This window comes from Lagopus leucura, unplaced genomic scaffold (genome assembly GCF_019238085.1).
Source record: "Lagopus leucura isolate 7727_CA_CO unplaced genomic scaffold, USGS_WTPT01 Super-Scaffold_741, whole genome shotgun sequence".
Classification (NCBI taxonomy): domain Eukaryota; kingdom Metazoa; phylum Chordata; class Aves; order Galliformes; family Phasianidae; genus Lagopus; species Lagopus leucura.
The window spans coordinates 5,742,399-5,764,768 of record NW_024962256.1 but is presented as its reverse complement, the minus strand read 5'-3'; the positions used below and the strand labels follow the sequence as shown (position 1 = coordinate 5,764,768).

The 22,370-nt window shown below is 40.5% G+C and overlaps 1 protein-coding gene across 1 annotated transcript; it reads right to left on the bottom strand.

The window, feature by feature from the left end:
• Positions 1 to 6,687: 6,687 nt before the first annotated feature.
• On the bottom strand, positions 6,688 to 21,311 carry LOC122175691 (pancreatic triacylglycerol lipase-like). The gene is made up of 13 exons (XM_042863555.1): positions 21,234 to 21,311; positions 20,129 to 20,177; positions 18,355 to 18,509; positions 16,951 to 17,076; positions 15,471 to 15,605; positions 14,312 to 14,420; positions 13,297 to 13,416; positions 12,967 to 13,089; positions 10,888 to 11,003; positions 9,080 to 9,209; positions 7,749 to 7,860; positions 7,166 to 7,328; positions 6,688 to 7,047 (listed from the first exon to the last, which is right to left on the bottom strand). Exons 1-13 carry the CDS (start codon positions 21,309 to 21,311, stop codon positions 6,688 to 6,690), a joined length of 1,776 nt encoding a protein of 591 aa, XP_042719489.1.
• Between the last annotated feature and the right edge of the window lie 1,059 nt (positions 21,312 to 22,370).

The following is a 22,370-nucleotide window of genomic DNA, read 5'->3' as shown; positions in this document are numbered from 1 at the left end:
TAATTTTTATGTCCTGTGTTACCCACTGGAAGGGACCAGCCATCTGTGATCCAGCTGATATTTGTACTCAGTGAAACAAACCCTTGTGCATTTTTGCATAACCAAGCCTGCTGATGGTTTCTGCAGAGAGAGACATAGTTCTTCTCAACAGGGGAAGGTAGAAAAGGTTGTCATACACTTTAGGGAGAATATAGGTTCCTGACAATTTTTTAACTTTTGCTAGTAAAGTTATTCAAGCTTTGTCTACTCTCTGCAGTTCTGACTAATTTGTGTCCTTCTAGAACGTGGGGTTTACAAAATAGGCACCAAACTTTCTCATCTGTTGGCGTGATCTGAACAAAACTGGCACATATTGACCCCACTGATAAATCACAGGCACTTTCATTTAGTACTGTGTCAGGAGGAGAAAGAGAGGATGGTGATAATCGTGTGTATCTGTTTCTCTGTAATGGCTTAGTGACTAGATGCCTTGTCCATCATATGAGTCCCAGTTTCTCCTCTTGCCCTGGAGGCCGTGGGTCTGAATGAGTTCAGGAGTGTGTCACAACCCAGGTCTTTCAGCTCCTGGGCAAGCCCTCAAATCGCTGTACTGCTACCTACAGGATGAGTGCTGCAATAGTCACCTACCTGTTCATGCAACTGAACTGGTGACATTCGTCCTTACACAGGGAGTGATTCAACAAAATGCTTAGGGGCAGGAAGTAACCTGGGTTGAACCTAAGGTTTATGTGAAAAACCAGTTTGTGGTCTTGAGATAGGTGCGTTGTTTGAGAGATGATATAAATTCAGAAATACCAGCAAAGATGCATTTTTTCTGTATGATAACACGCTTGACATTCATTGTAGAAAAACGTGTTATGAGTACGTGTCGCTCTTTGCAGAGCCTACGTGAAGGTTTGGATTGTGGTTTGATTCTTGTTTGGTGGTGAAGTGGTGCAAACCACTGCCGTGTACATGGTAAATATTAGAGAGAATTATCAGAGGAATTTTGAGGAAGCAGTGGTTGGTCGGTGCTGGGATCTCATATGTAATTACCACTCAGACTGAAGACTAGTATGTAATTTCAGATAAGAAATTAGCTAGAAGAGATCTAGCTAATAAGAAGTGATTTACAGTCTAATTTACACACATTGACTGGAAGATAGAAATTAGGCAGCACTTACGGGACCTGTATCAGACAGATAGAGCTCTTTAGATAAGTCTGGGAAGGCATAAGGCTGGGGAGCCACATAAAAGAGATAAGGACTGTCATGTGCCCCATTTGTCAACGTACTGGCATGTAGGTTGTATGGAAAGCAGCCAGTACACCTAGTGCTTCTATTAGTGATGAAAGATCTTCCAAAATTACTGAACATGTCTGTGTGAAAACCTGGCCCCTTTAAAATGTTTGTTAGGAGGCCATAACTGCAGGGTTTGCTCAGATATTTGTCTGCAATTTCCACAGAGTGGGCACTTTGTGTGTGTTAACCGGTGCTGCAGAGCCCCCCAGCACCACAGTTACAAATGAGCAGAGATATGGGCTCTTAAGAAACAGGAGATGCAGTTCCTCCTGGGACAAATGTACACAAACAACTGCAAACAGCATTTGGCATGAATTTAAGTTTGTAACTGCATTCTTCAGTTTTCTTTTTCATCTGTTTTGTGTGTAGAGTAGAGGTAGCCTGGCTAATATGGGAAGGTCACACACGTTTTCCACATGGTCTCACTCTCAGTGAATTTCAGAGGGCATGTGCAGTGGAACAGGTTAAATTAATGTACCCAGAATGACAAGCTGGAGTTAATACCAGAAGAATTTATAGCCCATGTTACAGCATTTTGTAGATCAATCATGTTTTAGGAATGGCCAGTTTTTCTTGGTCTATTTTTATGACTTTAGAGGAATAGCAGATTTTTATGGATGGTAAGAAAATTCTGGCTTCTGCAGGTGCTTCTGACAACATGTAAGTGAATGCATCCAGATGGTTTTATAAATGTCAGCCTGAAAATTATCAAGGACATTTATTCTGATAGTAGTGGCCTTCACATTAGTAGGAATCAAAACACTCAGAAAATCACGTTTTCCAAAGGAAACTCAGCATCTGCGCTTCAAGTGCAGTGATGTATAAATTACCAAGGCTTTCATAACAAGATAAGTGAATAAAATTCTAAAAGCAACGTTTTTCTCTCTTATTTCAATTTTAGATTGAAGCTGGTTAATGAATTTCTCAGCTTGAAAGGAGGTCACCTGGAAGTACTCTGTTACTGCAAACCCTAGGGAATTGCTAATATGCATAGACAAAAAACACTCGTCTTGGAGAATCTTACCTTCAGTTTCTGAGTGGGAGAGCCATGAATAAAAGAATTTCTTGATATTTCTATTGTTAAACTCTGATGTGCTCATTCTGATCAAGTGAACAAACTTTATGTTGAATAGCTGCAAAACCAATTTCCCTTAGTTCATCCCCTTCAGTGGTCCACAGCAGCAATAAAAGGAATATTTTGGAGATGATAAATATTTATGACCTTCCATAGTACATGCTCTCTCGTCACGGAATCACTCAAAGCAAGCAGAGAGAACGTTAACTTCTGTGTTTGTTAGATGAAGAGTTATGGACCATAGTATCTTGTTAAGAAAATAGCAACTGGGGAGAATTGTAGAGATGGTGATGGAAGTAACCAAGGAGAGGGGGAAAATCAGTAGGGAAAGAGAGCCTTTCTTTCCGTCTAATGGACAGAACTGAAAGAGAAAAGAGTGAAGTCATTCTTTTGAATGCTTGATTTCCTATTAACACTGAAACATTTAAATTATTTGATGGAAGCAGCAGAAACAAAAAGAATGGCTTTAGGTTTTGTCTTGGACTCTGCATGTTATACCCCGAGATTCCCTAGTGACAAAAATGTATGGGATGAAAGAGGACTGACACCAATGCCAACCTGTATTTTGAGACATTGCTTATGTTTCTGGTGTTGCAAGGTGCTTGCCCCATCCAATCTTGTGGCAGCTGGGAGGAGAGGTATGGTTTCCGGTAACACAGCAATGTAGGTGTGCTCTGTTCCTGACAGAGTTGGCAATGATGCATGCTCCTTCTGGAATATTTTAGCTCCTTGATACTGAAAGATAAATGGCATATTCCTGGCTCTGTTTTACCATGGATAAAAGCTGTCAAAGGTAGATATGGGCGTGCTATCAACATCTGCTCCTTAATGATTAGAATGAGCATAACTTGAAGCAGCCTGGAGCCCATTTGAAATTGTCAAGCCCTTGATACTGTGTTAATACAAAGGAAGAAGTCTGTCTACAGTCTGTGTAGTCAAACTTGGCAATGGGTCAGTGAACACTTGTTTAGGCTCCCAATGGCAATTTCAATCCCAGCCAGCTTTGGTTTTGGAAGGATAACTGAAATAAGTGTTGGGAATGCCCATTTTAGGATTTGTGCTTTGGTTCCAGAACAATGTCAAATGTCCCCACTAGAACCACGGGTTGCACAGAAGATCTCAGCAAAATCCTGCTCCAAAGATTTTATTTTACCGTCTGTATAACAAGCACGTCTTTGGAAGTTGAAGTTGGAGCGTATTGTAGGAGAAAAAGTATTCAGTAATTATCACTGAGGGAAGTGTAGGGTGGGAGTGAGGATAAATAAGTTCACTATAAAAATGTTCATGAGGAGTTGCAAGAGAAGAGAATGAGGTGACAGACCTTCAGAAATGCTATCTGAAAAGACAGATGTACCAGGGTGCAAGAGCTAATGGTGGTAGCTGTTCTGAAAAATAGTGTTTTGTAGCTGAGAATTTTCTCTGTCAAATAGTGTGATTGTGTTCTTTGTATCTGTTTCTTCCATGGAAATATATAGGATATATAATACTTCAGGATATATATATATACTTTTGTAGTAACCTATGTATTTATGGGGGACTTTTGGATAAACTCAACTTTTTGGAAAGAGGAATTATGCTATGCTTGAAATAGAGGACACAAGGCAAGCTCAAGTTGCACCAGGGAAGGTTTAGATTGGTTATCAGGAAGAATTTCTTCACAGGAAGTGTGGTTAGCCATTGGAATGGACTGCCCAGGGAGTTGGTGGAGTCCCCATCTCTAGAGATGTATAAGAGATGTGTATCCACACATGGTGCTTGGGGGCATGGATTAGTGGTGGTTTTGTAGCATTAGATGTGTTTGGACTTGATCTTAAAGGTCTTTACCAGCCTAATTCTATGATTTTACTGTATTCCTCTGATACAAACTGCTCTTGTTTTCATCACTTTTTGAGAAGTATAGTTCCTTCTAAAATTATTTTTTTTCTCATGTTAATTATAAGGCAAATGCATATGCTATAAGCAGAACTGAGAGTTAGTACTATGGACTGCATACATTGCTGTTCCTTTCTTCTGTAAAAGATCTAAGAGGTTTGTTGGATTTTGTTTCTTTGGTGTTATTCCTGTGACAAAAGATGGACCAAGGCTGAGTACTTTCCAGTGGCTTTGTGAGTAGTTTACCTCTGGTATAGTTTTTGTAGTGAACAAATACTTAAAGAGAATTAGATGAAATTTCTATTGTAATTCTGAATCACTCAGTTTTACAGAATATTTAAATAACTTATAAGACTGGATGGTTATCATCAGACGTCCTTAAAAGCCCTAGACAAACAAAGTGCATTTGATTAAAAAAGACCACCTTTCAGATTGACAGTCAAACATTTCAACCTGCACATCTCACTTGACATTTTAAAGATGCAATTTAATTTGTGATAAAAAGTTGGCTTACTTTGTTATGAAGATCTGAAACGATCACCTCTCCCAGTTGTTTTTATAGGCGTTTTGTGAAATATCAAGCCCTTGCATTATGTTGGCCAGCTCCAACAGTACAAAGTAATTTTCTGTACAAAGCAACAATTTTCATTTTTAATTACAAAAAGAAATTGAGGAAAGGAATACTAGATGCTAAACTAAACCAGCTGTTTTTCATCTTTACCTCATAAAAAAAAGCCTTTCTTCTCTGCTTATAGATGTGTCAGGAAAAATGTGCAGTGCTGCTGTTTACTATACCAAAGAGTGAAAATTAACTCAAGATAGAGTTTATAATATGAATACAAAGTGGCATAAGACAAGGAGGGGAAAGTATTGTGTTTTATTTTTAGCTCCACTGATTGGGTGAGAAAATGCTTATTTTTAAGTGATATATGAGTTGCTATGTTTCATCAGAAAGCTGCTGAAATCAACAGCTAAAATTAAACAAAATGAAAGGTTGTATTTTTTAAAAGGAAGAATCTGTTTTATTATTCATAACAACATCTAATTAATGTTTAGAACTGCTATGAAGGCACAGCCGATTATAGAGAGAAGAGGAAAGGCTTGTCTTTCAAAAACTCCTGAATTCAACAGGATGTTATCTCCTTCTTGTTAGAGGCCATGGCCTTCATTAAACAAGGTGATTCTGCACGGCTCCTGGCCCTGCTGCACACACTTTTTGTGACCTCAGGAAAAATATTTACATTTTGTTTGCTTAAGGTCCTGAGTGTAAGAAAGTGAGAATAAATATTCCTTTCCCGCTCCCTCCATCTGCTTTGTTTGTGAAACTTGGGCAGAGAGCCATGCCTGATTTATGACAGATGCCCAAGATGGTGTAATTATTGATAACAGCTATTTCCCAGCTATGCACAAGTACCTGCAGGGTTGTTTTGTACTTCTCCAGGGAAGTGCAAAGGAGGAGAGTCCCCACACAGAGCAGAAGGGGATTTTGCCTGGGTAGTTTGCCTAACGGGAGGAGGGGAATGAGCTCGCTTCATGGATCATTCTGGATCCTATTCACCTTATGGGTGGAAATGGTGAGTGTACCGAGGCAGGGAACCTGAGAAGGTGGGCAGATATTTGTGAACTTTGCCACAAACCTCCTAAGCGAGTCTCAGAAGAGGTGACTGGAGTCTGTTATCTCAGAATTATTGCTGCTTAATTTAAAGCACACCTGTTTATCACTCATGTTTAGCCTTGTGTAACTCAAGTCGTTAACACCTCCTGGTGAACCTCAGTGGAACTATTCTGGAATAGCCAGTTGTTGGGATGGGACAGAGCAGTGTTGCCCAACATGATTCTCACATAGGATTTCTGTGCCCAAATGACAAACCTATTACGAAGTTTAACAATTAGCTGTATTTCCTAAATCACAGAGGGTAACAAAATCCAAAAGGAATTTTGTGGGAAGCTTATATTAAACAAAATATAGTCTTGGTAGTCTGATTTGTTAGATAATATAATAAAAATGTTCTCAAGTTTGGGAGGGCAGTGTTATAGTAATGCAAACACTGCAGCTCAGGCTTAACTTCAGCATCATCAGAATTCCAACGTGGGGAAGTTTTGTATCTCAGAAAAGAATATGGTATGTTCCCTACACAGGGAGAATAACTATGATCCTAAATATTTTTCTAATGTAATTTCCCTAAAACCATGGGAGGTCTTAAAGGTCGTTGCCCTTTTGAAGGGCGAAGTACAGCTGGAAAATTCAGCTTCATTGGTAAAAAGAAACCTGTTACTTTGAAGGCTGCCAGAAAATTTAGTATCCTCAATAGTACATTATTAGTAGTACATAAAGAAGGTACCCATTCCAGGTACAAAGAAAGAGCTTCAGCTCATCCAGTGTTCAGCAGAGCTCAGTAGAGCAGGTGATTGAAAATGGCAACCATCAAATGTTTTTTTTTGAATGTGCGTTCAGCTGTCCTACTTGACAGGTGGCAATCTGTGATGCTCGAGTTTCTCAGGATGTACTGTGCAACTTCGTACACAGTCCCAGCTCCTAAGCAGTCTTTTGGATGTGTTGCTAAAATGCTGTTCTTCAGGGAGGAAGGCTGGTGTAGCTCCCCTGTTTGGATACAAGCAGACAGCACTGATTTTGAAATAGAGATTTTGTATTGGGCAGTGTAAATTTTCCATCTGTGTTGCAGGAGCTTCACCAATAGTCTGGCTGAAGCAATATGGTTTTCCGTAGCCAGAGCCGTGGCGTTTCTCCCCCAGCCCTAGCAAAGCATCAGGGTCTGCCATGTGCTCGGCTGCACGGATCCATGGCCACAGAACGCAGACCTGGCAATGGGAGAAAAATGTGAGGAAATGGTTGTCAGCACAATAGGACTTTTTCTATTTCTTTTTTTTTCCTCCCCAGAGCCACAGAACAAAACACAATTAGGCTGTATACTCACACGTTTCCATCTCCCCCAGATATTATTATGACTTCTTCTGCTCCCATACAGCCTTGGTGTACATGACCTAGATGCTTACTCCAGCGAAACTCAACTTTTGAAATGTTCCCAGAAATGTCTGTATCAATATAGTTCAAGTATGTGTTGCCTGGCTTGAAAGTTCCCCTGCCAAAAGAAAAGCACAACAATGAAGCATGCAAATGAGTCAGTTGTTTCAATTCCTGTGCCTTTCTGACTGCTAACATGCAATGGTCACATGATTGTACATCGTTCAGCTTTGCCATTTTTGATTTGTGAAGACACGTCTGAGACCGGCAGTAGCCTCCCCTTGGGCCACAGAACTCTGCTCTCACCCTCCTTGCTGTGCTAACCTTCGTCTAGAAAGAAAAGAAAACACACAGAAAGAGAGAGAGAGAGCAGCAAGCACGTTTTGACCACAATCTGTAACATGGAGACCTTTGACCGCTGATTAGCTCTTTCATTACCAGCGTAGGTCACAGATCACCTAGCACAAGATGAGACCTAAAAAGATATATTATAAACTCTGTATAATAGCAAGTTTTCCCCCAGTCATGTTGCACCTACTTGTCAATTGTGTATTTCCTCCTGATCCCATTAGTTCCAGTCAAGGCTACATCTATATTTCCCTTCATGGTTTCTGTTGCAGATAGTCTGACACGTATCTCTTTTCGCCAGCCTTTGAAAACAAAAGGAAGTAGATGGTGGTTGTGAAGGGGCTTCTTTCTCTCATATGTTTCAGTGTTTTTCAAGGAGAGGAGAGGTTTGCACAGATGTGCTTGACAAATACCTCTGTCTTTATTAAGGCAAATGTCAGTTCTATGTGATTCTGGTGATAGTAATTTCCTCGACAGTGGTGTAAACTACAGTTCTAACCTTTACTGGCCTCCTGGCCTTGCTAAGTAATTTGCTTTGGGCTACCCTCCATGCTGCCTCTCTTTTCAATTTGTAATTTCTTGCACTTTGGAGAATTTGGGGGGGGGGGGGGGTCTCACAGGTGGTGCTATAGCTCTGAAATAGGAAGAATTATATATTTTCTTAAATCATCTTAACCTCAGAAGATCCTGTAACATCCGTGTCATCCCAAGGCAGAAGCATAGCCTCACATACAGTAGTGCACATTGATTCCAAGTAACCACATTTGGAAGTTCTTCTACCAGCTTTAGCGTGCACCAGTAAAGGAGAATCTCTTCACCCACTTCGGGCCGTGCTTTATATAAGCCCAACAGTGCAGGTGATGACATCAGTGTATTCATTCAGATTTAAGGAATGCCTACTTTCTCTGTGCTCATATTCATTTTTTTCTCTTTTTGCTTTTCTCAAGATGAGACATAAGATTTTTTTTTTGTACTTAGTTTTGCTTTTGTATTCTAGTGCCTACTGAATGATGTTCTCAAAGACTCATGTGTCACTCTCGGAGTTCATCATCTGGGATGGATTACATCTTATTTACAAATTTCCTTATTTCCCAGCTCTTTCAAATTAATCACAATTAAAATTACACTTCCTTATTACCCCTTGTCATAATGACTTGATGAGCTTTGCAAAAATGCCCTGAAATTATCTTGTTTATAAGGTTTTGTCCATGACAACAACACAAGTTTTTTGCTTTGAAATTTTGCGCTTTCAGCACAACATTCCTCCACCTCCAGCTGTACAGAGCTTTTGAATCCACTGTTTAGTTAACAAAATTTGGCAGGGTTTCTAAGCCACAGGCATCAATTTCATAATTATCTCGCCCTTCTCCAAACAGAGCTGTTATTCCATATTCCTAACATATATAAAACTCCAGATATTGTTCTGAGCATCTCTTTCTCCATTGGATTTCTGTAGAAATGTGTTTCTTACTGTAGACTTCCTTGCCACTCCTAATTCATCACCCAAACTCCAGCACTTACGAGCAAATGGAGGGTGGGGTCCTGTGTTTAAATAAACCTTTTGCTGTTCCTTTTCAGTTTTGTGAGAAAACACATCAGCATAATGTCCCATCAGTGGGCATCCTCCCTTCCGGCATGGGAAGCAGGCTCCCTGGAGAAAAACAAGTGTCTGTTACAAGATGTTATCCATTTTAATTCCAAAGCTTAAAGTACAATAAAACAGGGTGTTTCAGTCTTTTTTTCCCCCAGTTTATTTGAAAAGGTGGTTTTTTTTTCTGAGTTCTTAATATATGTTCAGTATTTATCAGAGTAGTGGAGAAAGGAGTTGAGGTGGTCAGCCTCCTTGCTTCATCACGCAAAAAAAAAAAAAAAAAAAAAAAAAAAACCCTGAAAAAAATGAGTTGCAAATCTGGCCTGATTATGTTTCTGCAGAGATCATGAATAAAGGCCTTACTGTATGCAGTATCTTACTGCCTGATCTATGACACAGGGAACATTTTTATCTACCGTAGGGTCCACTGAGGTGGCCTCATAATTGTGGGGTGGGTATCACACTGGCAAGGAGGCTCCAGCTGAGTGTCTCATTCAAATGGCAATGATATTTAAGCACATGAACACCGAAGATTGGGGCTGCATTTTATTTGCTCTGTCTGCTTTTTTTTTTTTTCTGTAAAATCAATCAGACTATGTGAGTTGAACATTGAGATGAGGGTAAGCATGTATTCAATTTCAGCTGAAAAAAAAATCTTTGTGATATTCAGTTACTTGGAGGTTCTTTAAGAAGTTGGATGTGTGGATCCTTGGGTATTTGAGCACTAGATAGAGCATCATCTGTTGTCTATTCTTCAGTTGGCAAAATCATTTCCCTCTCATTGCTAAATTGCACAGGGTTCTGTGCAATTTTTTATTCAAGACCCGAGTTACATCAGACTTCCAAGTTATGAGACAAAATCTCTACAAGTAACGGCAACTTCTCAGAATGTCCTGGGTTTATCTGGGATAGAGTTAATTTTCTTCCTAGTAGCTGGTATGGTTCTGTGTTTTGGATCTAGGATGAGAATAATGTTGGTAGCACTGACGTTGGCGTTGCTGCTGAGCAGTGCTTATACAGAACCATGGATGTTTCAGCTTCTCGTGCTGCCCTGCCAGCAAGGGTTTGAGGGTGCACAGGGAGTTGAGGGGAGCACAGCCAGGAATGACCAGAAAGAAGTCCCATAACATAACATATCCATTCTATATGGTGTCATGCTGAACAGTAGGACTGGAAGAACTGGCTTTGGGATTGCTGCTATGTGGGGACATCTGGTGGTAACTAATTCCACTGTGCATCATTTGGGGCTGTTTTGTGTGTGGCACTGCTGTGCTGTATAAATATTTCTCTCCTCTGCTCTAAATGCTGTGGGTATTTACTATTGTTTACAGATGTTTAGCCATTGACAAAATCCAGTACCTATCCTCTTGATGATGGGTTTCAGCAGATTTGCATAGCACTGGTTTAAGCGGGCTGCCTTCAGCAAGCCCAGGCCCCTCGCTGTAAACCTACACAGCTGAATCCAATCCTTGCTAGCCTTCTTATATCTTCATCTTGTTTTTGTAACTGCTTAGAGTGTGCACATTTATTGTCTTCATTTTCTTCTGGATCTGTTCTGGGGTTTGCTGCTTTTATATTTTTCCCATTTTTTGGCTGTGAGGATGAGGGCAGTCAGTAGGCCTGCAGAGCCAGCCTTGATTATATCACCTGGAGTCCAGAAGCCATCTCAGAAATTACTAGGGAAAGAAGAGCAGGGCTGTAACCCTACCTCCTTCATGAACACATACCTGATACTCACCGATATAAAAGCTCGGTACGTTTCACACTGGTAGCCAACAAATCCATTTGGAGTGATAATACTTTCAGCATAATACTGGAGGCTTCTTTTATGTCCACATCCAAGAGATCTATATGCTGGGAAAAACCCCGTGTAGATAAGATTAAAGGTGCGTATCTACCATAAAATCCAGGCCAGAACCGCATATGTGGGTCTTTATGGCACAAAGCACTCTTGTGTCTACATCTGTCTTTCCGATAGAGAAAAGCAAGGTGCTGTCCATGTGTGTGCCAGGTGAAAGCCCATGGAGGTGGAGATGCACCTGACAGCCCTCTCACAGCCCCCAGTCCTGCAGTGCACACACTTGACTGCCTGAACTTTACATGAGAACAGAGGAGAATTTAGCAGAATTTCCCTTTCATATTTCAAAGACTGGAATAATTCATAGTTGCAGCATTTGCAAAACATGTAGTAGTTACTATGAAGTAGTTTTCATTTGCTTACCATTATCACAACGTGGTAATTTGTAAAACCACAGTTTCCACTCACTTCTAGAATTAAAGATAATTATAGTAATTATTTTAACTTCAGTGGCTTTCAGTGTTTTTAAGCTCTGAAAAATGTGCGGTCATTTGACATTGGTGATTCTGTGAAATGCTCAGAAAAGCAAGATGCTTGGCAGCGTGTCCTCGATTTTGTCAGATTTATTTGAAATAAGTGCATTTTGCCCTCTGAGAGAAATTTGTGAGCTGCTAATGCAGAGCAGAAGAAAGTGTAATTTGTATTCCTTGTTATAAGTACTGTCTTTATTAGTCTGAAGCCTCTCCTTTATAGAAGCACAATATACCAATGGCAAGCTATAAAAATAGGCTCCACTCTGCTGCAGTGTGGGGGGACTTTGCTCAATTATAGGGTGATGTCGTGGAGGCACTGAAGTAATTGCAAGGAGGCACAGTTTCTAGTGAAATCAAAATTTCACCTATAGTTGCTCATCAATATTTATGCATCTTAAAGACATGCTGGTTGATGTTGACCAGGTATCAACTGGTCAACCCTTTGTTCTTTACACAGAGGGAAAGAACAAACAAACAGAAACGTATTTTCATCTGTGTTTCTCACAAACAACCTGGATCATCAAGGTGTCCTGAATTTCCAGAATATGTTTTCTTTATAGTTCCTTCTTTCAAACCAATTCAAAAGAGTCTGTGCTTTAAATTTAAAAATCTCAGCCCTTATGGTAAGCTTACTTTGTGCTAGTGCCAGATTCACTTAACATCTACACAAAGGAAACACAATACCTCTCTCCTTCTCGCATCAAAAGCTGTAGAAAGAACTTAGTAAATAGCATTTCTAAAGCACTTTTTTACATAAAAGCACTGCGTACATGTAAATATTATCAAACAGAAGAGATATGCACAAAGCAAGGTTAATATGAGAGGCAGGAGTTAACACTATCTCTATTTTTAGGAGCTGCATGAACAACCCACTCCATCTGCTTGTGTTCAGTAGAGCTGGGTTTGATTTTTATGACAAAACGTGGAAGGAAGCATAGTGAAATACTTAATTTTTGCTGAAAAATTGGATGTTTTTGTGTTGTCACTTTTGAAGGTGTTTTGCCTCCAATTAATTCTGTGCATAGCAGCTTTCCGTCTTGGTTCCTAACTTTTCAAACCAGTTGATACCAAGCATTTTTGAGAGCCAGCTACCTACTAGTGGTTGAGATTTCAAAACATGTAGCTATGAATAACAGGTATTCTTATTTCTATAAGCTAGGGTTAGAAGACAGGATTTGGGACATCTATTTTGCTTTATCCCAGAATAACTGTTAGTAACTGCCCCGCTTTCTTTGGAGAGCATCAGCTATCAGTTCAGTAGTCATCTGATCATCATCAATGTTTTCAAGCTTGTGCTGTTCCCTTTGGATACACTAAAGCTGCTAATGATATGTCTGATGGCAGTAATACTGGGATGAAAGCAGTCATTTTTGGATTATCCGAATCTAAGATATTTAATTAATAGATGCATTCAAAAGGCTCTGCCTTGGCTCAGCCTTTCAAGACGCAGTTCTAATGAGGCATTACTTCTTTACAACGTACATACTTCTCATAAGGTCGTTGATGTTCCGAACTGCTGGAGGTACACGAAGCTGCCTGCATCCTGGCATTTTCTTCCCACCATTTGGGTAAAAATCCAGGTGGCCACAAGTCTGAAGAATCCCAGGAGCTGGAATATGTAGAATCATACAATGATGGAATGGCATAGGTTGGAAGGGACTGGTAGCCTCCCATCAGATCAGCTGCCCGGAGCCCCATTCAGCATGGCCTCGAGCACCTCCAGGGATGGGACATCCAGAATCAGTGGAGACTGATTACGTTATGATATGCTGTAGTCTGCCTCTGAGTATGCATTGACCTTTATGTAAAAACTTACCAAAGTCAAAGAAGAGATGACCAGCATGAGTGTGAATTATATCAACAAATTTTGCATCTGAAGGATCCAGCCTAACCACTGGGGGAGTGTACTGGAAAAGAGGTCCAGCTGGATCCAAACCTAAATGAAAGGAGATGGGAATAATAACGTAAATAATAACTTTACTTATTTTCTAAATGTGTCATTGCATTTCCTTCTTAACTCCTCAGGTAAAAATCTATTTTGTGTTGATGTGTATGTGTGACAGCCAGAAAAATAACAAGCCAGGTTTTAATAGAATGGTGTCTAGAGGCATTGCGGTGCAGTAAAAATTGGATGGATGGTTGGCTTACTATAGGGGAATAATGTCACAAGATGTGGTGGCTATAAGTCTGTTTTGTTTGCTTGGTGTTTTCTTGCACATCACTGAAAGATGTTAAATTTTGATATGTTACTCTAAGCTTGCAGATTTGTCTGAGAACTTTTATTTGGTCAAAAAGCTATTGTTATTTGCAATAATGACACAGTGGCATACAGTGAATACATAGACATACATAGTGATGTATAGTGAATGCAGGGGGTTTAAAGTTTCATTTCAGATTTTCAATCTTACCTACTGAAATACTATGTTGGAGTGGACTCCTGGATCCAAACATGATAAAGAGTTGCTAATGTTACACAAGTCTGTTATTTCACATGTTGTAGGGTATCTTCTTCCTGCTCTTTGGTATTGCTAAAGACTATATGCAGTGTGCTCTGGGGACCTGTGCAAAGTAACATATATTTAGCTCCAATAGGGAGAGATTTACCTTCCTGTTGCAGTTCAGCCTTTCTCAGGGCTGTGACAGGTGACATGAAATGAGTGGCATGGGATAGGATGTGCAATGGCTTCCTTTGAGTGATGTCGTGCTGGCTGTACAGTTACAGGAAAGCAGCACAGTGTCTGTAACATATTTGTTAGGTAGCAGTGACTCTTTGGTTCTTTTTTAAGCAGAATTAAAATATAAATCTTCTACGGTTGAAATAGCTTCAGTACCTGTTATTCTTCCAATGCCAGGTTTTCGTCTCCCTGCCTCCCCTGCAGCATGTGCTCCAAGACTGTGGCCAATGAAATGAATGTTGGCAGGAGAGTATCCATAGTCTTTCTGTGAAGATGAAAGGAAAATAAAGAAAACTAGGGTACTAAATGGGAGATGCAACCCAAAGGCATTGCAGCGTGCCCTCGTGACCAGAATGTGATCTGTATGCACTGGGAAGGGCAGGTGATGAAGGAGAGTGCTGTAGGTGGGAAGTTTCTGCTGTGGGAAGTGGATTTGTACCAAGGTGTGGAAGAGAAGTTGTTCCCAACTCACTCTCTGAAGACAGTAACCTCCACTAGGATTGGGCATTTTAGATAGAAATGAGGAAAAGGGAATTTGGTAAATCACAGAATGACTTGAGTTGGAAGAACCTTATAACCAATCTAATTTCAACCCGCTGCCATAGGCAGGGTTGCCCCCCACAATATCAGCTGCCCAGGGCCTCACCCAAACTGGCCGTGAATGCCTCCAGGGATGAGGCATCCACAGCTTTTCTGAACAGAACTGCCAGTGCCTCATCACCCTCTGAGTAAAGAATGTCTTCCTATCATCTAACCTAAATCTCCCCTCTTTTAGTTTAAAGCCATTCTCCCTTGTCCTGAACATTGCTCTCACAAGTAGCATTACGCCTATCCAAAAGGTGAATGACTCCTCTGACTCTTCATATCCAGCCCTGAACCTGTCTGTTCAGTGACTACAGTGTTCTATGGTTTTCAGCACCTTTTTCACTGGAACAGGCTGCCCAGGGAGGTGGTGGAGTCTCCTTCTCTGGAGATGTTCAAGACCTGCCTGGATGCCTACCTGTGCTACCTGGTGTAGGGAACCTGCTTTGGCAGGGGGGTTGGACTTGATGATCTCAGGAGGTCCCTTCCAACCCCTACAATTCTGTGATTCTGTGATTCTGTGATTCTATGCCATGCCCTCTGGGTGAATACAGTGGGCTTTGTGCTATCCGGGTTCTCCACCACCCAGATCCTGAGGAGCATTTCAGTTTGTGCAGGATTAGAGACCGTTTGTAACATTTTCAGCTGTAGTACTGCGTTCTGTACTTTCTGACTGTGTTGTATCAAATCTAAAGATGACACCGATCCACTGGCATTCATGTTCCACTTGTACCTCAAGCAAGTTCACAAGATAGACCAGCTCAGCCCCCACAATGCGGACATTGTTGACTGCATCCGTGTACAAACCACTGGAACCACCTCTCCAGTCAGTCAGAATGCAGTTCACATCTTCAACATAAAGCATGAACTGTCAGGGATAGAAACAGAAGGAAACAATCGTGAAGTACAACACTTCCAGGTTAGACACAAATCAAAATTAGTTTTACTCTATGTGGGGATCTCCCTTCAGTTCTGTGAGTTCTGATTTTTGCATCTCACTCTAGCAGAACTGGCATACTGCTCCTGTCGTGAGTGCTGCTTTTACAGAAGCCTGTGAAGCATCAGTGGGCTCCAACCTGCGGGCAGAGAGCAGTGATTGCTCTTGTCAGTGGGTCTGAACCCCACTGGTGAGCAGTGAGGATAAATTGAATCACAGACTATCCTGAGTTCAGAGGAACCCATAAAGATCATTGATTCAAACTCCTATTGAGGATAGGCACAGGTGAGTACAGGTTTATCCTAAGGAATTGTCTGGTGATTAATTTTGAAAGAAAAGAAAATTATACTGCTCTTAGGGGATTCTATTTAGCAGTGTGTTTTTCTAATAATGTCCTAGAAACACAAATCTTATTCTTACTCAAATCTTACGCTCTTATTCAGAAAGTTGTACTGCAAAATGATGCCATATGCACCTGCTGTGTTTGTGTGACTGGTAAATATGCACCTTTTCCCCATAACTGCTACAGAATCAACACAAGGAGGCAGAATGGAGGTAGATTTGAATGCTGCAGGTTTGACACACAGCAGTTTCAGTTGTTTTCTATGTCAGCTGCTGTTATTAGTTATAGGGGATCAGCTTATCTTAGTGCCTCAGTTAGAAAAAGAGGAAAGAATGATTTATTTTTTATTGTCCAAGCTGTAGTCTTGAAAATGTATACATTTGGATCATCTAATGGGATTCACAAATTTGAGTTCACGTGCTTGAACTGTTCTGCCTACAAATTCATCTCAAACAAACGATTCTATTTAGACACTTCAGGCAGGGGAACTTTCTGATGGCTCATTCTGAAGCAATTTCATTTTTGAAGTATGCCTAAATAAAACCAAATCAATCTGCTGAACAGAGCATTTTGGTTTTGGTAGATCAAATGCCTCACTAAATCTGAAATGTTTAGCTTGAACTTTTGCTGAGGTGAGAAAGTGACTTTTTCCCCGTTATTATTGTCAAGGAATTGAAAATCAATCAATTACAGTTTTCACCACAGGGGTGAATGCAGCAAAAGGGCATTTTGCAAGAGGCTAAAGTGCACTGTGCTCATAGGTAGGAACAGGTCAGTCTTGTGAAGCTGAACTTGTTTCTAAGGTTCCCCTTCGTGCATTCCCAGAATTAACAAGAAAACAGAGAAGTGAGTTCTAGATGGGAATCATAAGGCAGTTGATTGGGAGTGTGTGTGGATCTTTGCACTTTCAATACAAGTATGATGGCACCGTACTCTGCACATGCTTGCTATCCAGGGCAGGTCTGCTCCAGCAAGGTGGCCGTGTATAATGAAGCGAGTTTTCCTGTATGCTCGAAAGTTTGAAGTTTTGATAGTTGAGGGATTTGAAGCAGAAATTTTCTGTGTCAAAACAAACAAACAAAACATCAACAGTGTGAATGTTCTCTGCCAGTGCACACTGATACAGGGCAAAGTAACCCAGTAGTTCAGGCTTAGTTCTCAAATCTGAACAGATGGGTCTTGTTCCTGACCCTAAACTGCTTTGCTTGGGAATGTTAGCTAATGGCTTCAACAACATTAACTCCTAGTTAATTGAACTAATGATACTGACATCCTTTCCTCAGTGCTTTGAGATACATTGGCACAATGTGTTGTGTAAATAATAAGATTTTATGAAAATTGGTCACAAAAATAGAAATCTTCTGCAAGGCTGACTTTGACTCTGTGCACTTTTATCTTCCTTCCTGTTTTTCTTACATAGGACTTTCATCTCTCATCTTATTCATATCTTAATGATAACCCAGACAACATGAGGAAGGCCATCAGGCATACATCACAGGCTTGGGGCTTTATCAGCAGCGAAGGCATTATTTTTGTTAGCAACAAAATTCTGAATAACGTGTAGTTTTGAAACTTGGCACTTAGTTATTTTTTGTTATAGTTTGGCAAGTTTAAAAAGATTGTTGTGACCAAGTTAGCACACATAGACCTTCAGCAAAAGATTGATTCAAGTTAAAACTTCACAGGCTCTCTTTAGTTGGAGATGTTGTGCTTGTTCTGAGCTGACTCAGAGAGTTATTAACGCCTCTATTATGTGTGACTGCCATTTATGAAATAAAAAAAAAATAGAACAAGCAAACAAAGTAACTGTCAAGTTTTCTTCAAGACAACCAGAGCAAAGCAGATTCTTTTCATTTTTTTTAATATTATATTACTTCATTTATCCTTATGCTTTGCCCAAGTCAAATTTGCAGTGATGGTCATTCTCGATTTTTTTCCTTTAGTTTCCTCTTCTCCTTTCTAACTTTCCTTTAATTTTTCATCCAGCATTCATTTTTCATCCATTCCTTTCCATCTCCGATAAATACTTCTACTTTCTCTTTCAATCTTCTGTTATCTTCCCTATGTGCTTTTAGGGCTCAGTGTTGACCTTCACATGAGCAGAGTCTCTGAGACCAATGTATTGTTAAAAGATGTGTGTGGGCCTGCAATATATTTTTCAGCTGAGACATGGGACCAAAACTGAGCTTTCCTTTTATACTGCCTTGCCTGCTTCTAGATTTATAATGATTAAACTGTAACTGGATTTGAGCCATGTACATATTGTAGAATACAGATCAGGGCCTCTGCTGGGAGACCTACGATTAAAGGTGTAGGAGAGAAGAAAGAGTTTCTTACTTGGGAGTTCCAGATGTTGTTCCTAGTGTAAAGGTGGAAAATAGTGTTCACAGCTGCTGGAGAGCTGGGCACACCTGCTAGCTCTCTGCCTGGGATCCCAGACCAAGGGGGATTGTCAGTAAAGCACCCAAGCCTGTCATAGCACACTTCCTTTCCTGAGGAACATGAAGAACAGTGTCAGTGCTCTAGGAATGCAGCAGGCCAGCTTTGACCATTGACAAGAAGCTTACAGGGCAGTGTTAATAGCAGGGAAATGGAAAATGGATGGTTCAGATCAGCATGGCACATGTGTTCATTTACATTATGGGCTCTGTTGTGTTCTTGTGCATCATGAACAGCCTAGAACTCAGCTTGGTGAGCTCAGGAGAAAGCATGATTAATTTGTCTAGTATATTATTAAAACAGCCACCAGAAAAAAAGACAAAAAAGCCCTGGATCCTTTCTGTGTTCTGAGAACAAACCAGCCTCTGCTGCCAGCTCAGAGTAGTCCTTCATTTTGTGCTAATGCTCCGGGGTTCATGTAAATTGTTTCTTCTTTTGCAAAACACACTACTAGTTGCTCTACCACTTATATAAACCACCTTTCTTAAATTTTATCAACATAAGGATTCAGTGGAAGTGATGATGTCAATAGGAGGAGAGGAAATTACCTCACGTCTTGCCAGAGGAGGTTCAGGTTGGATATTAGGAAAAACTTGTTCTCTGATAGAGTGATAATGCACTGCAACAGGTTGCCCAGGGTGGTGGTGGAGTCACAGCCTCTGGAGGCTTTCAAGAAAAGGGTACGTGTGGCATTGAGGGATGCAATATAGGGGGCAATACTGGTGGTAGGTGGAAGGTTGGACATGATGATCTTAAAGGTCCTTTTCAACCTTGATGATTCTAGGAGTCTATTCTACAATTCTGTGCAATTCTAAGTGCAAGCCTGGAGCACAGCACAGCCCAGGGAAGTGTCATCTGTTCCTGTATGGCAGGAGTTTCCCAATTTCTGTGATGGCTTTAATAAAATAACAAATATGACAAATGGGTGTTGCCATTAAATGCCATTCTCATCCACCATGATAGCACAGCAGTTGTGGAACTGCAAGTCATTTTTATGGTTATTAAAAAGACAATGAAGACAAAGAGAAGCTACTGTCACCGTGCATAGCTGACAGAACCAGAATGCATCAGACCGTGACTATTTGTAACTTGGTACAAAATGCAGGGTAGGGCACCATATATTGGAAATACTTTCAGAGGAGGAAACTCTACAGAGCTGTAATTTAGGACTTCACTAGAGATTCTGTCACTTTCTTTTCCTCTGATGCTAGGGAACTTCTGGATTGTATTTCACTGTTTTTCCTTTTTGTCCCTGTGCATCCATCCCAATGGAATTTCCTATTGGTAAGAAGATGTTTGAGACCAGGACTATTTTCTTGTTGTCTGCATGGTGCTGTGCAGTGTATGTGCCTTGGTTGGCAAAGTGTTGTGGTTGCCATAAATGCTCCTGGTTGGTCGGCATGGGTAGGGAACACTTCTGGAAGAATTTTAGAATCCATTATTATATAACAATACCTTTCTAGTTCCCTTTCTGTTTGCTGCAGAACCCTTTAAAGAATTAGAATGATAGGTTAAATAGGTTTAAAAGGCATGACAGAATTCATTACTGCTAATGAAGAAATCTATGACATCCATTCCGAAACATGTTCTTTTTCTAAAATGTAGTTATTCCAGAGTAAGCTGCGCACAACAGTTTTTGCTGCTTATGGACTTTATCAGCTATGTGTCTTACCTTTGGCTGCATCAAGAAGAAAAAGAGTAGTGATCCATACTGTAAGCACCTAAAGCAAAAAACCAAAACAACATAATTCAAAGTTAATTAAAAATAAATCCAGAATTCACCTAGGAGTTTCCTTGGTCCAGTAATAGAAGTAATAGTGACCACAGAAGCAATTCAGGCATTTAATGAACTAGAACCAAAAGAATAAACATTTCCCTAAAGATAGCAATGTTTCAAGAAAATACCTTTGAGATTCTTTGTTTGCCATGGAGCTACTGAGTATAGAAGATGTCCTCTCAGCATCTCTTAAAGATTCCCCTCCTGACCTTGACAAACAGAAGCTTTTTGATCTGTAGAGCTGCAACTCGTGTGCAAGTGAATGAATTTTGTAAGGGATTTGCTACAACATTTTTTAATAGAGTAAAGTTTCTCCTAGGCTTTAAAAGAAAAATTACTCACATAAGTGCTAATCAGTGATTGTGTTTTAAAAGAACAGAGGCACAATATCTGCATTTCCAAAACATGCCAATAGCAAAGATCAAAACGAGTTTTCAAGACTGTCATCCTTGTACACTTATCAGTACTTGATCACTTAATCACTAGCTGATACATAAACATCAGAGTACATGGAACCAGCCATGTTTCAGGTAAAGTAGGGCATGTATTTTATGAGTAATCTTAGTCACAGTAACTTATCTTTAAAGGAAAGATGAGGAATTACTGAGGTACCATTAGTCAGTGAGATAACACACGTAGAGTTTGACTTTGTAACTTGTTTTCTACACTCTGCATATTAACAAGGTGTGCAGAATATAACATGGACAAAAGAAGAAAAGTAAGAAGGGCATGCTTACTATGCTGTGGATGTTGACAGCTCATCCTTTGAAAACTCTGGTATCAGGCTCTGATCCTACAATAAGTCCTGCATATCCTCCCGCCACAGTCCCCGGGAGCTGGTAATTTGCTGTTAGGAGCCAAGAGTTCGTCCCTGTCGGACTCACTGCAGATTCATGCGTGTCCTCCTTTCACCTCCTCTGCTCCACCGCTCACAAAATACCCCATGCCCACCATGATTTGAGTCCCTCAGATACTCTTGGCTCCCGTGTATCCCATTTACCTTGGCAAGGATCAGGTGAGTTCTTAGAGTCCGCCGTGGCTGATTGCAGCAATTGTAGGAGCCTTTTGGAGCAGCCATTGGGAAGTGGGACAGCTCTGGGCCCACCTTCTGAGAGGACGCTCACCCTCCCACCACCGTGCAGCATCTGTGGCTACACTGCCTGGTGCCAACAGAGTTATCGTTGTGTCAGGAATGCTAAGATGTCAGGAACCAGTTTAGACGAGTTGCTGTGAGACTCCGCCTGTTTAATGCAAAGTTTCAAATAGGGTGTTACTGTCATTTGTCAGTAATTTAAAGCTAAAAAGTACAGGGAGGTGGGATGCAGCCTTTCAGCATCAGAAGTGGGGTTTCTACCATCAGCTAGGTGCCCCATTTCCATGCAATGCTGAGTTGGGCTTCAGGTTGACTTTGCTACAGCCATCTGCATGATGCCTGAGTCCCTGTATTTAGGATCCTGTTCCAAACTTCTAAAAGCAAAACCATCCCACTTAGACCTGTTCCCTGCCTTAAATATTTCAGTCTTAAGCAAACTTTTCAAATTTGTATTTGACAGACGATTACAGCGGCACGTGAAAAATGTGTTGAGAGATCAGGTAGCATGTATGTTTTCAAAATATAAGCTGTTACTTGAGAAAAATCAGAGACATATGAAAAAGGGTTAAAAATGTAATTGAATGCTCTGACTTCGCTTCTTTGTTCATCTTATAGTTATCTCATATGTAGTTTTGCTAGTGGATGCATTACTTGACTCTTCTTTGAGAAAATGACAGGAGTGCTCTCCAAGAGAAAACAGTTCCTTGGACAGGTTGCCACCACATCCAATTGCCATGGATCATCATAATTAAACTGTATTAACTGCAATCAATTTAGTTTTTAGTTTTTAGATTTACAACATCTTTTCACAGAGAACAGTCACACTACTGTCTACTGTGGCTACTGTGACAACTGCCACACTATTATGCTAACATTTCTGATCAGACCTTCCTAGAAATCTTTGTTCCTCTATGTAGATGCCAATGTGTAACTCACATCTCAGCACTTTAATGCAAAATCCTTTATTGGATTACTATGGCTCCTCCTAAGTAAAGGGTGTGCAGGAAGGGGAAACTCCCTTTTTTTATAATCCTTTCCACTGAC

What these genes read in the sequence shown, in the direction of transcription:
- LOC122175691 (XM_042863555.1), bottom strand. Translation starts at nt 21,311, where the DNA reads ATGGCTGCTCCAAAAGGCTCCTACAATTGCTGCAATCAGCCACGGCGG. An exon ending in ACAACATCTGGAACTCCCAA is followed by an intron (nt 17,077 to 18,354) that starts GTAAGAAACTCT and finishes GTTTTGACACAG; the next exon opens with AAAATTTCTGCTTCAAATCC. An exon ending in TATCTGGGGGAGATGGAAAC is followed by an intron (nt 7,048 to 7,165) that starts GTGTGAGTATAC and finishes TCCCATTGCCAG; the next exon opens with GTCTGCGTTCTGTGGCCATG.